Genomic DNA, 16406 nt, shown 5'->3' with positions numbered 1-16406 from the left:
TTATGAAAAAAGTTAATTTCTTGGCTTAATGTTTAAAGATTAGAAACAATTCAGTAAATAATTTCTTTATACCAATTTGTATATATATATATATATATATATATGTATATATATATATATATATGTATATATATATATGTATATATATATACACCAATATATATATATATATATATATATATTAGTAATCAAAAGCAACATTATTTTACTTAATATTAATTGCTAGCTATCAAATATGAGAATGACATACCAACTTAAAATAAGTTTTTATTATAAGATTCAAATCTCATCAATTTCAATAAAAAAAAATATTATATAATTTATATATGATATAGAATTTTATATAAATATGTATAAATTATACAATTTTAAATCCTCTTATTAATCAAAATAGCATTAGATAGTTATAAGGATCATGTGTGTTGTTCCAACTTTATTGAGTGAATTCAAGCAACAATAGAATCTATTTAAACTTAGCAAATAATATCTAAATAAATTAGATGTCAACCTTCATGTTGAATAATTAACAAAGATTTTAATATCTACGTTTTAGATTCAAGTATTAGAAACTTTAATGAATAATAATAAAATTTTATTTCTAAATAATTACAAATTTAGAATCAAAATTGAAGTATGAAAGTACTATAATGTGTTGTATTGGGATTTTTAGTTTCTTAAGGCATAGAGCCAAATGTACAAATAAAAATTCAAGTTTTAGAAAGAGCTATAGAATCAACATTTGTAGGCACTAATGGCAAAAATAAAATTTAAAAAATCCACTTGATTTATATATATATATATATATATATATATATGCTTAAGTGAATAAAAATTATTATTGGAGTTATAATATACTATCTTATTAAAGATAAAAAAATAAATTAATATCAAATATTCTAAGTGATGATCTTTTTTAGTAAGATAAGAGATATTTTTATTTGATATTAATTTGATTTTATTTAAATTATGTTAATATACTAAAGATTTATATCTAAATAAATAAATAAAATAAAAACTAATGTAGAATCAACTTCTTCTAAAATGATTAATTGGCAACCATATTTTAATAGAATGTGTAATAATAATAATTTTTTTCATAGTATATAATTTTATTGGTACAAAAATATAAAATCAAATAATAAACCTAAATGTTATTTTAAAATAATAGGTATAATAATAAGAATAATAGAGATCTATATTTTTATATATATATATATATACATTTCATAGGAATAAAAGTAAATGAAAGTAGGTAGAAAAGATAACATAAATAATATATCTCTTAAGAAATAATAATAAAAATAAACTATTTACATGCAAATTTTATGTATAGGTGTACAATGTAATTTTATTAAATCCTCCAAAAGCATTCTTACTTTTCTTAGGTACTATAGAAGCAATTAACGATTTAGACACTTGAATCACAAGTCTAAAATTTATTAGGAAGCTTTTGAATAGCTGTTTTGCTATCTAATGTACACAAAGAGTAGACTAAAACTATATTTAATCTTTTCAATACTTTTCTTTTATCATATTCTTGATTTAAGACTATCTTTATTTTTTACTTAGTAAGAGTTATTTTAGTATTTTTTTGAATTATATATATATATATATATATATATATATATATATGTATATATATATTTTTTCTTTTTCTTTTTCTTTTTCTTTTATTAATTTTTATATGAGTGCATTTTGTTTTCAAAAAATATGTGACTATAATTTTATAATTATTTTTAATTGGATGATTTACTTAAAACAATGATTTTTTTGATAATTTAAAGAGGATTAAAATAGATGTATTTGAATTATTTAGTATATACATAGCAACTTTATTTTGACAAGTATTTAGAATGTTAATCAAACTAAAATTGAAGATAATTTTATTAAATTGTATTAGAATTTGATAAAAATTAATATTATATAATTGTATGTGTGTATATATATATATATATATATATACACACACACACATACAATCTAATTGACTTAAAAAAAAAGATTTCAAAATATTTTATTTTAAATCTTAACAAGAATATGACATTTTACACCAAAAATCTTGTGGATATTAGCAACACACATTAGCTCGTCACCTTGTTCTACTTTGTAGCTCTTTACAATTCAAACAAAAAATATATAATAGAAACATATTAGAATGAAGTACAAGAGTGACATGCGGAAGTACAAGAGAATAAGAATTTATCTATACCTTGACTAAAAGAAATGTAGAACAATTATATTTTTGACAAATCCAATGACACTAAAAAGGCGTGACTTGGGTAGTCATCTCTTACCAAGTCTTCCAAAAAGCTCTTTGCATGCCTATTTGGTACATCATGAATGAAAAATTCTCCTTGTCTAGACTAATGATTGTGACTCTAGTTTTTATTTGTTGTGGTACAACTTTAAGGCACAACTCTATAGTTAAAATGTAAAATAAAATCAATGATTAAGATGAAGAGTTTGAGGAAGATAAGAACCAAAAATTTCTTGTTTTTATTATTATTACTATTATTATATCACTCACTTGATTTTCATTTGTACTATCCTTACTTTTTTGTAACAGTGCAAATAACTAACTCTCTTTGTTTTGAAGCCAATGGAAAATAATGGACAATGCAATACGGGGAACTTTTAGTACCTTTTCTTGGAACATGCAGTGTAGTATGCACCTTGCAGAGTACGAGTCTTAATGCCATTTAATTTGATTTTTTTAAGCACCAATAATGTTATTTTTCTTTGAAGAAAACTTTGGAGTTCCATTTTATACCCACCCATGTACCCATTTTATTCTAACCAAATTCCTTGTAGGACAAAATTCCCTCTTGTAACCTCTCAGGGCAGCAACTATAACTGTGGTAGACACACACACACAAACAAATACATACATACATACAAACACCTACCTGCACACAAAGAGAGATATATATGTATATATAATACTGATGAGTTTGAACGATGTGTTAAGGTTTACTTTTTTCCATGCAAAAAGCAGAGAGAGAGAGAGAGTAGGTCCACATACACACACACAGAGAATGGAAGGGGAAGGGGAAGGGGAGGGTATACATTGAGATTTGGGCTCCAGTCACAATTCCAACATTGGAAGACAACAAACAAACAATGCAGGCGAGTTCGAATGGGGAATCATAATAATAACAAATAATATATATGTATATATATATATATATATATATATATTCAGGGAGAAGGGGAAGCAGGGCTTTGATGGCGTTCATGGTGGAAAACGGGCGCCCCTCTTAATTGCGCGGCCACGGGGGATCTATTACTCATGTCCGAAGTGGAGGTCCCGCTTTGACCGTAGGGAGCGCGGGGTGAACTAGAGGAACATGATGGGAACAAAAGAGGAGAGCTGGAATGGAATTCGGGGGAACGTGAATAGAGCGAGAGAGGACTTCCATCTTCGTTCGTTCGTTCGTTCACTTTTTCGTTGTGAAAAAACCTCACGAGTTGTACCAGGACTAAACTCTCTCAGTGTCTTTCGATGAGGGAGGAGGGAGGGAGGCATGGCCATGAGAAACACACACACTTAGCTCCTGCAAATTGGTGAGAGAGAGCTACCCTGGTCTGGTCTCGTTGCTGACCCCCCGCCATGCGGGTGCACGGCGTCGCGACGCAGCTGTAGAACTCTTTCGTTGCTCATTTGGTGCCGTGTCGTTGCAGTTACGGCACTTCCAGGGTTTGTTTGTTTCGAAAGCTTGTACGTCGTCGTCGTCGTGTGGCTGTGGTGGTGTTGGTTGCTGCTATGCCCGAGGTTTAGTGAGTGAGTGTTGCCTGGTTCCGACAAGTGCGGTGTAAATGACGCCTGGTTTGGGGGGGGGGGGACTTCGAACATCTTAGTTGTAGTTAGGGAAGGACTGGAGCTGTGATTTTTGAGTGGAAGTCGTTTTGCTGGATCCCCCTTGGTTCTATTTTTTTTTTTGTTTTTTTTTTGTTTTCTTTTCTTTTGGTTATTCTGCCTTTTGGTTTCGTTGCGTGGTCGTGACGGGTTGTAGCTGGAGCTTCCAGGCCTAGGCTGGTAGAAGTCGAAGCGGAATTCTCCTGCTTGCCCATGCTCACAGACTCGCGCTTTTCTCGTGAAAAATGTGGCGAATGTGAGGGGTGTTTTTTTTGGCGAGGAAAGCCTCATGTTTGAATGATCCAGGGGAATGAGAAAGTACTGGATGTGCGCGGCGTTTTCCAATGCGCAACTGGAAGCAGAGTTTCAAACGCCTGGGGTCCATCTCCGTGAAGGGCCGGTTTGCTGTGTTTGGTTTTTTTGTGTTTTTGGAGCATTATTGAGGTGTGAGAAGCATGAGGAACTAGGTGGTGACAGGGGTTTGCTCTACTAAGAAAACTTTGTTTTTCCTGAAGAGTGACGCGTTGTTCTATGCTGAATTGGCATGTGGAAGTCAACGCTTTGTCTCCTGACGGCCTGGTCGTTTTAACTTATTTGGAATACCTTGGTCCAAAACCCGTACAGGTAGCGTTTCTTAAGAGCTGTTAGTAGCCGGTAAGCTGCCGTTTCGAAGCACCTAGAGAAGCATTCGGAGAGGTCTGCTGATGTTTTTTATGGACTTGCAATGCGGATATGACCCTCCTGCAGCTCCTGGCGCTCTTGCAAGTTGTATTATTCTTAGTGTCTTCTACACGAGGGTTTTGAAACTCGCCGCCAAGAATTGGTACGGTTACATTTTGACTGTCCTAAGTTGCTTCGCAAATACACTTTGCGGGCTCGTCTTGACTTTCACAGTTTCATACGAGGATCTCTAGGAAATATTTTGGTGCTAGCCGTCACGTGCTTGCGAAGCTGGACTTGTCGGCACCATCTCACTTGCGCCTTCAGATAATGAGAGGAGAGGAGATAACAGGGAAATTTCTAGTGAGGGTTGATTGAAGCCCTGTTGTAACTAAAACCCAGAAAAAGTTTCTTTTTTTCTTTCTTTTTTGCTTTACTGTGTTTTAAAAATTAATATTCTAGTAACAGTGTTGATAAAGTATAAATATCTAAATTTAAGTTGAAATACTGTAGTAAACTTTAGTTTTTATTTATTTATTTATTCATGTAGTTTTCCTTTCTTCTGCCATCGTATATTGTTTCAAAGGGTCCACAAATTGGAATTCAGAGGAGGATTGGTCTCGAGCTGTGATTGGTGCTGTGGCGATGCATACAGACTTCAAGATCAATACTTTTTATGATTGCAATGATGTCGTACTCGCACCAAGTAGCCAAGCTGTGAGAGCAGTACTAGTTCACGCCGCTGTTTCTTTTCCTACTTTAGAACTGAAGAATTAATTCTTCGATATCCGCTAGGATGTTAATCAAATCAGATAAATGTAGGTTGTGGCACGTAACTAATTTGGAGCACTTTCGGATCCTAGGTAGAGCCTAGGTTGGAGTTCCATACTTCTCGCTCTAGCAAGCAATGCCCGGTCCTGTCCGTTGCGCCGCATCCTGACAGAAAAGAGAGAGGGTGTAGCAATGTCTGCAATAGGGGCATTGAAGAGGGAAGAAGAAGCAGAAGAAGTGTATGAACTTAGTTCAAGCAGTACTGATAGCGACGGTCCAAGAGTTGGGGGAGAACTGGGCAAAAGAAGCAGTCCACAGGGAAGCCCTTGGGGCGAGAGCTCTTTGCAGAAAAAGCAGAAGCTTGAGCCTGCGGACGATCTCCGACTGAATGCATGGAGGTATGATGGTTTAAAGGATACGGCGCATATAGGTTTGAACATCGGTCATGAAATCAAGAGCGCCTCGTCTCCGGTTGCGCTACCTTTCTTCCCTCAACCCTCCCTCGACGAATCCGCGACCGCGCGAGCTAGCTGCAAGCAGTTTTGGAAAGCTGGGGATTATGAAGGGCAGCCTGCTATTGTAATGCAACAAGCAGGTAATAATTTTAACCACATCAGTTCAATGAAAAGAATCCTGCTGATGGTATACGAGTGACGTGATCATATGAGAGCCAATATGTGTGGAGATTATAGACGTTAAGCTGTCAGCAGTTTTTGGCTTCCATGCTTACATGGGATGCCTGTCCTCGGAGTTACTTCATGAAGAAATTTCCCTCAGGCTTTGGTTACTTTCATAACTTCGTATCTCTTTCGAGGTCTTCTGTGTTTTACTTCGCTTCTCTTCCTTCCGCATTATATTTGTAAGCTTACTGAAAAATCGCTACATTAGGCATTTGTGCGAGGCCAGTTATTAGTATCATGGGAGGAGAATTTTTTGGTAGACATTCAGGTTTGTAGCACTATCATTCAGGTTAACACGTAATGAGACGCTGCTTCGTCTGGAACAGTAGTGGCTCGAAGATGAAGCCTTTTCTGCGTGGTTCAATATAATAGCCCAAGCTTAGCGTGGTCTTTATATCTCGGATCATGCGCAATGCTAATGTATTGTTGAATATACAGATTGTAGTCACAGGCAGGCAATGATATTATCTGACCGATTTATGTCATATATTCAGGTGCAATTGACCACGTTAGGGTTCACCCGAAGTTTTTGCACTCAAATGCAACTAGTCACAGATGGGCTCTCGGAGGTACTTTTCCCTCATATCATTTACCTCATGCTTACAATTCGAAGTTGTGGTTGGGATTTTTGAAGTAGTCATTAGTTTTTGTGCCCCATTCGGGCAAGTTCTGACCGCCAGAGCCGATTTCTTACTGAGAAGTACCATCTTCAGCATGAGCATGATAACTGTAGAATATGATTAACTTCGAAGTCCCTACAAGCTAGGTTTTAACGATTCCTGTTCCTATGCAAGCTCACTCCTTAGTTCACGTGATAATTAAATTTTATTTTGTGTTGTTTCGTCAGACTAGGCTGCTTTGGGCACTATTGATCCTTTGGCAGATTTCAATTGAATGTTTATTGTTTTGCAGCTGTCGCCGAATTAGTGGACAATGCTGTGGACGAGGTATACTATGTCTTCCAGTAACAAATGCATGACTGTCAAAATTACTTTTCTTTACTGTTCGTTCCTACAATCCCTTCTTACACAACATCTACTATTTGACTCTATTTACACCAGGAACTCATTATTCATTGTGCTACTAATTGAAACGCTATATTTGAGCTTGAAGATAGAGTACTGTCAATCAGTTGTCCCGATGTCCACTTCTTTTGAATCCAACTTCTCAGAACGGATCATATTAAATATCTGTCATACTCATTTACAGTGGATAAATCGTTTTCGGAAACCTGCAGTTTGTAAATGGCGCAACATTTGTGAACGTAGATGTGTCCTTGCACCCCAGAAACCGCTCTCCGATGCTCGTCATTGAAGGTGGGAACTTCCGACTGGCATGCCATTTTTTGGGCAAAAGCGTTCTTTCTGTATACTTGATCATATTGGGGTCTTCCAAGCTATACCTAAGAAAACACAAACTTCGATTTTTGGTTTACCTCCTGTTTAATTTTTATCTATCTCAGTGAGCAAATTGTTTGGTTCATAGTATCTCCAGTTCGGGGTTCATTTTTCATGAAACGATGCTTGCTTAAACATACACTCGTATTTACGGCAGTCTTGGTGATGTTTTCGCTAAGTTTCATGTACGATTTTCAGATGATGGTGGTGGAATGACTCCCGACCGGATGCGTCAATGCATGTCCCTTGGATACTCCGCAAAGAGCAAAAGTGCCAACACCATCGGTCAATGTACTTGTAACTTCTTCAAAGCTTATTGTTTTGTGAGACGATTATCTTTTCCATCCATTTAGAAACCTCTGGCAATTTTTTGCATTCTTTATTGTAAATTTTCAACATGTCATTTGCTGACATGTGTAGGTGTACTTGTGGCTTTATTCTAATATTCCCTTCAATTCAGTTTGATCCAGTTTCTTTATTTAAATGACTCATTTCGATTTGACAATGCCTTGCCTGCTCACATCTGCAGATGGAAATGGTTTCAAGACGAGTACCATGCGCCTTGGTGCCGATGTGATTGTGTTTTCCCGATCTCGTGCTTCAAACGGGCACAGGTTGTTCACTACCTTGGACGATGGATCAGACATGAGACTACGTTCTTGAATTTCGCCTGACGATAACTGTTTCCATTAGCCTATCATTCTTTTCATGCACTCTGTCAATTACTTTATCACGTTAGAGGTTTTTGTGTTGTTAAAGCACACTATGACTCAGTTTGATTCTTGTCTATCAAGTGAGGATGAAAAGTTGCTGTAGTTTGGTGGTTGGAGGGTCGTCATTTATTTATTTACAAGGTCTTTCTTGACCTAGTTGGTGGACAGAGCTACTCAAAGTATCGGTATGCTGTCTTTTACCTTCTTACGACAAACTGGACATGATGACATTGTCGTTCCAATGGTGAGTTGTTGACTTTTATTTGATGCATCATACATTGAAACAGTATTAGACTGGAATACTCGGGAGAATTTTGTATCCATGATAAAGGCTTTTCAAGAATAGAGTTATGGATTCTTTCAATTGCCTGTGTAGGGATTATGACCAACTTTCTTAGAACGTTTTTGGTGCTGAGTCGTGAAAGTTTCGATGGATTGTGACGTATATTACGATTTGGATGAATTTTTAATTTGAGGAATAAAGTCTGAAGAGGTTATTCACATGTGCAGATTGATTATGAGATTGGAGATGGAGAGGTGTGGAAGATGATGAGGTCAAATTTGAATGACTGGGTTCATAACCTAGAATTGATACAGTCTTGGTCTCCTTACGGCAGTGAGGAAGAACTGTTTGACCAGGTTTGTGTTCTTTCAAGCTTTGAATCGAATGTTTTCACGTTAGTCCATCTATCGATGGAAAATATCGCCTTTTGAACAATAAGATCTTTATGCTGGTTTGATCGTCTCTTAAAATTTCTGCAGAATTCCATCTGCAAGGAGTCATACACAGGAACAACGTAATTGTGATGTCTTTTGGGCATGAGCAATTAGTGCTCCTAAACCAACTGTAACGATCACATAAGTATCTAAATGTTCGTTCGGAAATCTCCCACTTGCTATTAACTAAGATTCATGAGGTAGCTTAATGTTTGAAAAGAAGTCATGTTTGAATTTTTTTTATGAAGGGCCGTTGCCTTCGCAGTTTACAGGTATGAAGGACCATGGAACAAAGATTGTTCTGTACAATCTATGGGAGGACGATCAGGGCCAACTCGAGCTGGATTTCGATACAGATCCCTGTGTGAGTAGCCCAACTTTCTATTTCTGAACTAGGATATCTTATTTTACTAATACGTAATGAAGGATTCTTAGAACTCTAAAAGATTATCCGATACAGAGAGGGTATGATTGTACAATCATGGTGTGTTGATTTGCTGCTTTCCCAGAACTAGTGGAACAGGGCATAACTATTTTTTTCCGGAGGTGTAGGATATTCAAATAAGAGGAGCTAATCGCGACGAGAAAAAAATAAAAATGGCTCAACGATTTCCTAACTCTAGCCATTATCTCACCTACCGTCACTCATTGCGTGTACGTCATATCTCCTCTCCATCTCACATCAACTTCTCTGTGTACTTTACCTCACTGTTTTTAATGTATGATCATCAATTTTACTGAGTACAATTTCACATAATGTTTATGAGTTACGTGTTTATCTTTGTTCAAAATGGCAGCTCAGTTCTCAGATGTACACGATTGCTTGTTGGTGTGACAGAGTTATGTTTCCATTCTGTACTTGAGGATGCCACCTGGCTTCAAGATCATTCTCCGAGGACAAGAAGTTCAACACCACAACCTTGTAGACGACTTGATGTTTACACAAGAACTCACCTACAGACCACAGAGTGGGGCTGATCATGTAGCTAAAGAAACTGATGTAATAACCTACCTGATTCCATATTCTTTTTGCATAGCTTTTCACATGTATAACTCGTTTGTCTTGCCCATTTTAGTCTTCAAAATGTGGATGTGTAGGTACCGAACTTTAATTACGAAGAGTGACACTTGGCATAGCGTTTGTAAATTGTGATTCACAGATGCTGGCAGTGGTGACCATCGGGTTTGTGAAGGATGCTAAGGACCATGTAAACATTCAAGGCTTCAACGTTTACCACAAGAATCGCCTAATCAAGGTCATTAATTTTCTGCAATCTACTGTTATCTGTGCAACTGCATTTTTCAACTTGGAGCATACAAAATCGCTTTATTTTTTATTTTTTTTACATCATTATAGATCCTGTTTGATTTCAAGCAGTCGTTTAAGCGAAAATTTTAAAGCGTAGCTTGAGTCATTTCAGAGTGTATTCCTCACCTGAATGCATTTAATCGTATGATCTGTTGTAGGATGGATGGTAATGAAATTATCTTCTTTCTTTTTCTCTTCTTTTGTAGCCATTTTGGAAAATTTGGAACTGTACTGGCAGCGATGGGCGGGGTATTATAGGTAAGTAATGTCTCGCTTGGAACTGAGAATGTGAATTGAGTCCCTTTCCCAAGACTAACTGTACCGATGTTGATGGTTTCCAAATGCTGTTTTGTCTAGTTAACTTGGACAATCAGGTGTCACTGAAAATGCCTCCTGCGAGCTAGGGTAGTCTTCCTCATGTGACCTTTGTCGCTTTGCAGGAGTTCTAGAGGCTAATTTTGTAGAACCTGCTCATGACAAGCAAGGATTTGAGCGCACTACCGTGCTTTCACGATTAGAATCTCGCTTGTTGCAGATGCAGAAGAATTACTGGTGCTTTGCTTTACTCTTCAGCTCATCACAAGTGATCCTCTAATTAAAAAATCTTTTCTTGCAAATGATTGCCGCCTGTCTCGGTTCTAATACTTCATGATCACTTCTACAGGGCAAACAACTGCCATAAAGTAGGCTATGTGAACAAAAAGAGTAAGAGAAAGAGTATTCCACCTGCCCCTGTGCCTGGAGGTACGTTTGATGATGTCAGTCTTGAGAGCTAATCTTTGTCTTCTCGTTGTCTCTCTGAAGATGCATGGATTCCTTATAACGCGGATTGTATTTTGCATCTAATTTCCTCATGTACATGTACATACAACATGTTCTATATACAAGAAAGCAGAATCTGATGTGAATGTTTTTAAGTTTCTGGTTCGGGTAACATTTCTGAGGATGTTGGTTTGCAGAGACCGCGACGATTAGGGGTCAAGGTTCTACCATGTCGTCTCCAATTTCGGACCCTCATGCAGAGCTGCGCCTCTCTTTGCCTTCCAACTCAATGAGTGAAGGTCGGAAGATTGGAGGGGTATTGCGAACTTATGGAGATGGTACATCAATAAGGCTACGTCCTGAATACGAACCTGCTCCTGCAATATCTAGAAGTGGTTCTCTTACCAATGGCACCTGTGTGGTTAAGGTACTCCTCAGAACTTATGTCCTACCTTTTTTCTGCCAAGTGTGATTTTGAATCGGTAGAACTTGCTTGTTAACTTGAAGTTTGCAACACCTGCCATGTTCTTTTGTATGCCTAGTGATGCTGACATGTAATCCTTGTGATGCTGCAGAATAATGAGCCTGGTCCTAAGGAGGGTGTTCCTAGCCGGAAGTCGTTAGAAGATCTTGGAAGAATGGTACTTTCGTTCTACATGTTGACCTTTTGCTGCATCAATGTTTACTTTTCAATTAAACTATGACTTCTTGTATTTAGAAGTCAAGACTTTGTTTACCGGAATTGACCGGTCGTATGGAAATCTGAAGTTTCTTTTTATAATTTAGTGCAGGATAATAGAGTGCACATCCAAATCTACCACTATTTTCTAAATATGTAATCTTGCTCGTGATCGGTGGTTCAGTTTGTAAGGAGGGCTGCTGCTGCAGATGTTGCTTCTCCTGCTCCACAGGTGCAGCAGCACCCAGCAACCTCCAATGGCCATAAGCCATTAGTAGAACTTGAGATATTGAAACAACTGAAAAATGAAAACGAGCAAATCCGAGAAAGGTTCGAATTCTTCAACATTCTACAAACATGTTTTGCTGCTGCTGCGGAGAACGTATCTACTCACATGTAGAAATACAAGTTGGTTTTCATGATATGCACCTTATCATGGATCTTTTTATGGAGCTTACATGTCGGTAAGTCTTGATTTCGAATTTTTCTTTGGGTGTATTCAGGTGCCGGAGGTTAGAGGAGGCAAGTGAACAGAGTCTGATGTTTGAAATTGAACGTAATCGCAAATTAGAGGCTCAGGTAAATTGGCTTGTATTCCACATTGTCCTCTTTGTATGGAGTTCAGATGATGTGCTTCGGATTTTTAGTTTTTCAACCTATTATTGATACTAGTACAATTCCCTTTTCTAATGGGGCGTGTCAATTCCATAGTTAATGTTATTCTTGTGGCTAGAGCAGCTTCTAGATTTGGAGCAACAACAGGCGGTTTACAGGCGCAATCTAGAGAAAATCATTCGAGAACGGGATAGTTTGCACATTGCGTTGGAAGAGGAACGGCAGCTTCGAGAAAGTGACGATGAAGAGATGAGAAGGAAACTGAAGGTTAGTCATGTTATGTCTCTTAAAATTCAATTTTTGAAAAGTCGGTTTTACAACTTTTCTCGCCTATTTTATTGTTTTTCGTTTTAATGTACCTTCGGCAGCGAACATTGTCTCTTAGAGTCGTCATAAAAACTTCAGCATGATGACAAGAAGATTGTTTCTGTAACAGGTGGCACTGCTCCATGTCCGAGAGCTAGAATCCGAGAACCACCGCTTGCGTTTCTCAAGGTGTTGAGCCTAGTATCTGCGGAGGCTGGAGGTTGTTTCCCAAATATGAGCGTTTGTGCATTCCGACACGTTTGTGTGCACTGCCCATTGTATAGTATATCATGATCTAGTGCCTCGTATCTGCTGCTGGGCAGGGCCGTATGCACAACTCTTACCTCTCGTCTAGACACCCTTGCAGATACAGGTGTCTGGTACAGGTTGGAGCAGGAATTTTGTTGTGTTCAAACCCAGTTTGAACATTCTTACGTGAGGTTGCAGCGCTGACGCAAGACACACTTAAATAGAAAAATCGGTTACTGATTTGTCCCATATCATAGAGTAGTTATGATGGCATTTCCTCTTTGGAAAGAGTTAATACATTGTACAATGTAAGAATGTATTGTTTTTTACATTTTCAAAGAACGAATGTTGTTTTTCTTCGATTGCGGTAACTGATGATTGATGGTCTAAGGTAAATGTGGAGGTGGACGAAGCATGTTGAATGTGCGCTGCAAGGATTAACTGTGCTATAAGTTATCTCACAGTGTAATCGCTTACTACTTCCAAGCTGAAATTCAAAAATTGGAAATAGTATAATGCAGTACTACTGCACCTTTAGCACCCTTCATAGACAAGGTGTTTGACAAGGAGCATGCAAACGACATCGTCGCCGCACTAGAAATGACAACGCTCATTGTCACAATGACATTGACGATGATTGGCTGCAATTTTTAAACTACTACCTGGTCTACACCGATCTTCCATGCAGTTGGAAGCTGTGACGTTGCAATAGCACATGTAATTCCAAGTTGTATTTCAAATACGCAGACATTTGTATAGCGTTGTGACGAACGGTGGAGAGCTGAACCGTTTCAGAGATATACGGTATACCAATACGTTATATATTATCGACAGTATTGAAAAAGTACCGTCGCTAGACGAACTCATATACCTACAAACTGACAAATATGTGAAGGAAAGAACATTCAGTGTTTTGAAAAGGAGGCCAGACTGAACTTTCTTAAGAAAATACGAACCAGGTATACGCTTTACTAGCCAAGTTCCGTAATTAATAAATGCGTACGGGGGCACCCATGGTGGTTTTCAAGTACAACACCCTCACGTTCTGCCAGTTCTTCTTGAGCAAAGACACAAGGAAGTTAACACCCATCTGGGTGTTCTGGAAGATCTGCTTCTCCTCCATTCCGCAGTTACCAATAGCAACTCCCATGCACAGCACCTTTTTCAACTGGAATTTGACCATAGCCTTGGACTCTAGCACCTTGGACTCAAGCGATTCTTGGTGAGATACAAGCGCAGGGAATTTTCCGGCCTTGTTCAAACCAGGTCCCAACAAACGAGGGATCTGCTTAATGACCGACTCGGAAGCCAAGAAAGCGTGGTACTTCTTAGCCAGCTTCTTCACAAGTTTCTTGTTCTTGTTCATCTTCTTCAAGCTCTCGACATCCATGCACTCGATACCATTCTTGGTCGCCTGTGACGAGTTACGACCAAAAGAAACTCACGACATCAGCAATTATCCATTATCAAGTAAAGGGTGATAATTTCTAGTTTTAATATACAAAGGCCAGTGAGATGAGACCCAGAGCAGAAAATTCTACAATGTTTTATTCAATTTCTGGCACCATCAACAAATAGAAAGAATCAAAATTTGAGAATAAGCATACCTCTTCAATATGTTGGGCATCTCCAAGCATACAAATCCTCATCTTAGGACGAGGAATGTGGGGAAGCTTCACGGAGCCACTGAAACGCTTGTCTTTCTGGGGGTCATAGTTCTTGAGGCCGATCTGAAGTTCAACAGTCTCTGTGAACTTCCTATTCTTCTCCTTGGCTGCAGCCACGATCTGAGTGATCGCCTCCCTCAGAACATCACTCTGAAGCTTACTGTTGAGAATACATTAAACTCTATTTCAGTTCCATATCATCAAAACAGTACCAGAGTCGTAAACCTAATTTCCAAGATTTCATATTCGTGTTACCTGACTGTCACGACCTGAATGACAGGTATGCATGAGAGCACCAGCCAGGCAATCACATAGTATTAAAATTAGGTTCACATTTTATGTAAAGACCAAACATTATCGACTTAGAAATCAACGAGGAAAAGAAAAACAGAAATCTCCACGTTGGAAGTTAGTAACAAAGGCAACTCCTATGCAGCCATAGCTAGAAATCGTCCCACACATCTACCCGAAGCTCTGATGAACGCAAAACACAAACCGGATAAACCACCAACAACCCTAGAAGGTTACATTTCACTGAAATCGTGCAAATCATACACCTGACCAAAATCACACAATAAAATCCACTCTACCAATAACTGAGCTGATATTTGTCACAATGCAATCTAGTTTATGAAAACAATCGTGAAGAAACAGCAACCCCACCTCATGATTGATAACTACCGGTGACGGCCCAAGCCCACACGGAGGAAGAACAAAGCTGGAGAAGACAAACCGAGAGAAGAATGACAAATTCCTCACACTCCGATTTACAAACCCTATCACAGGTTCCGATAAAGGTTCGGTTTCCATACCAGAGAAGCTACGCTCGGCATCGAGCGCCGTGCGGGGTTCGGTTCCGAACCTCCGCTGCTCAGTTCCATTGTTAGGGTTCGGCGGTCTGCTCTTAGTGCGCAATTTGCGTTCATGATTTGTTCAAAGGGTTTTGATGAAATCAAAGTTACAGCCGGTTCTCAGCCTGGAACAAATCTATTTTTTTTTCACATCCATTTCGTCAATACTCACCTTCTACTTTTTTCTATTTTAAAATTCTTTTTAACAAAATTATTCAGTGGTTTCAAATTCCAATCAATGCTTGTATATATACATATTTATCAAAATTTTCTTCAACCTCTTAACATAAAATGTACAGTAAGTAACTCACAAGAAATTTGATTAGTTGTTATATATAACAACTAATCAAATTATAGATTGATAAAATTGATAGACCAAACTATAAAATTAATATAAATTGTTGTCAATCTAATATTTTTCTACTTTATAAATACATATATTTGTAGATCAAAAGTGGTGTCTATGTCAAGGTTTGTAAGCACATATAAAGAAAAACTTATTTAAATATGAAATTACAAAAAAAATCTTATTATATAACATTGCAAAGTAATAAAAATGTACTAGAACATAGCCAATCTTAATATTCAAGTGCTTTCTTCCAACAAGAAAACCATTGATGAATAAATAGATTCTATTTTTTTATTAAACTTTTAATATTATATCTCATTTGTAATTTAGATAAATAAAAGATATATACAAAACAAAAAGAAAATAGAATGTCTACTATTAATTATAAAGAACTTACAAAAACTTGAAATAAGATTAAAATACAAAAAAGACATTCATAAGATTAAAAATGACATCACTCTTCCTTCCATATATATTAGCTATTAAGAAGGTCTTATAGAAGGTTCTTAATAACTACTAGACTTGTAGTCTAAAGATCAAGTTATAGATTGTTATCCAAGCAATATTTTAAAATTAGAAAACTTCTAAAATAAATTTTAATAGTCATGTGGCAAATCTATAAGTATTAAGGATATTAATTATAAAAAATAAAAACCTCAATATATTCTTGTATCACCAAAAAAGAATAGATATTCACTCAAAGATAATATAATATTAAAACTATAATGGCTATTGCCTGAGACAAAAAGATTAGAGATTCTTGAAACAAGATTAAGAATAAGAAAGGCATTGGCGAGAATGCAGAAGGCTTCATTCTTGCCTCTA

General features: G+C 37.2%; 2 protein-coding genes across 12 annotated transcripts; one reads left to right on the top strand and one right to left on the bottom strand.

Annotated features, from left to right (window-relative positions):
- Positions 1-3438: 3438 nt before the first annotated feature.
- On the top strand, positions 3439-13073 carry LOC112276162 (protein MICRORCHIDIA 7). Of its 11 annotated transcripts, none has more exons than XM_090246589.1 (22): positions 3439-3564; positions 5380-5882; positions 6462-6536; positions 6880-6914; positions 7205-7283; positions 7563-7655; positions 7894-7978; positions 8246-8321; positions 8588-8716; positions 9060-9158; positions 9347-9448; positions 9633-9794; positions 9955-10050; positions 10310-10361; positions 10544-10655; positions 10768-10847; positions 11063-11292; positions 11441-11506; positions 11729-11874; positions 12048-12123; positions 12283-12426; positions 12596-13073. In XM_090246589.1, the coding sequence occupies exons 2-22, from the start codon at positions 5480-5482 to the stop codon at positions 12659-12661; spliced, it is 2406 nt and encodes an 801-aa protein (XP_090102715.1). In that variant the 5' UTR covers positions 3439-3564; positions 5380-5479; the 3' UTR covers positions 12662-13073. The 11 variants fall into 11 exon arrangements, 8 of the variants coding, with proteins under 8 accessions (XP_090102715.1, XP_024363012.1, XP_090102714.1 ...); XM_024507244.2 differs by having other exon boundaries at positions 7563-7661; XM_090246588.1 differs by having other exon boundaries at positions 3464-4679; positions 5384-5882.
- Positions 13074-13514: 441 nt separating this feature from the next.
- On the bottom strand, positions 13515-15114 carry LOC112276164 (large ribosomal subunit protein uL1). Its single transcript, XM_024507249.3, has 3 exons — positions 15045-15114; positions 14322-14541; positions 13515-14128 (listed from the first exon to the last, which is right to left on the bottom strand). The coding sequence occupies exons 1-3, from the start codon at positions 15047-15049 to the stop codon at positions 13703-13705; spliced, it is 651 nt and encodes a 216-aa protein (XP_024363017.1). The 5' UTR covers positions 15050-15114; the 3' UTR covers positions 13515-13702.
- Between the last annotated feature and the right edge of the window lie 1292 nt (positions 15115-16406).

The sequence above is a fragment of the Physcomitrium patens genome, chromosome 23 (assembly GCF_059467195.1).
Source record: "Physcomitrium patens ecotype Gransden chromosome 23, ASM5946719v1, whole genome shotgun sequence".
Classification (NCBI taxonomy): Eukaryota; Viridiplantae; Streptophyta; class Bryopsida; order Funariales; family Funariaceae; genus Physcomitrium; species Physcomitrium patens.
The sequence above is the reverse complement of the archived record's forward strand: the minus strand, read 5'-3'. Positions and strand labels throughout refer to the sequence as shown.

What these genes read in the sequence shown, in the direction of transcription:
- LOC112276162 (XM_024507244.2), top strand. Translation starts at nt 5,480, where the DNA reads ATGTCTGCAATAGGGGCATTGAAGAGGGAAGAAGAAGCAGAAGAAGTG. An exon ending in TAGAAGATCTTGGAAGAATG is followed by an intron (nt 11,507 to 11,728) that starts GTACTTTCGTTC and finishes TCGGTGGTTCAG; the next exon opens with TTTGTAAGGAGGGCTGCTGC. An exon ending in AGATGAGAAGGAAACTGAAG is followed by an intron (nt 12,427 to 12,595) that starts GTTAGTCATGTT and finishes TTTCTGTAACAG; the next exon opens with GTGGCACTGCTCCATGTCCG.
- LOC112276164 (XM_024507249.3), bottom strand. An exon ending in ATGCCCAACATATTGAAGAG is followed by an intron (nt 14,129 to 14,321) that starts GTATGCTTATTC and finishes AACTCGTCACAG; the next exon opens with GCGACCAAGAATGGTATCGA.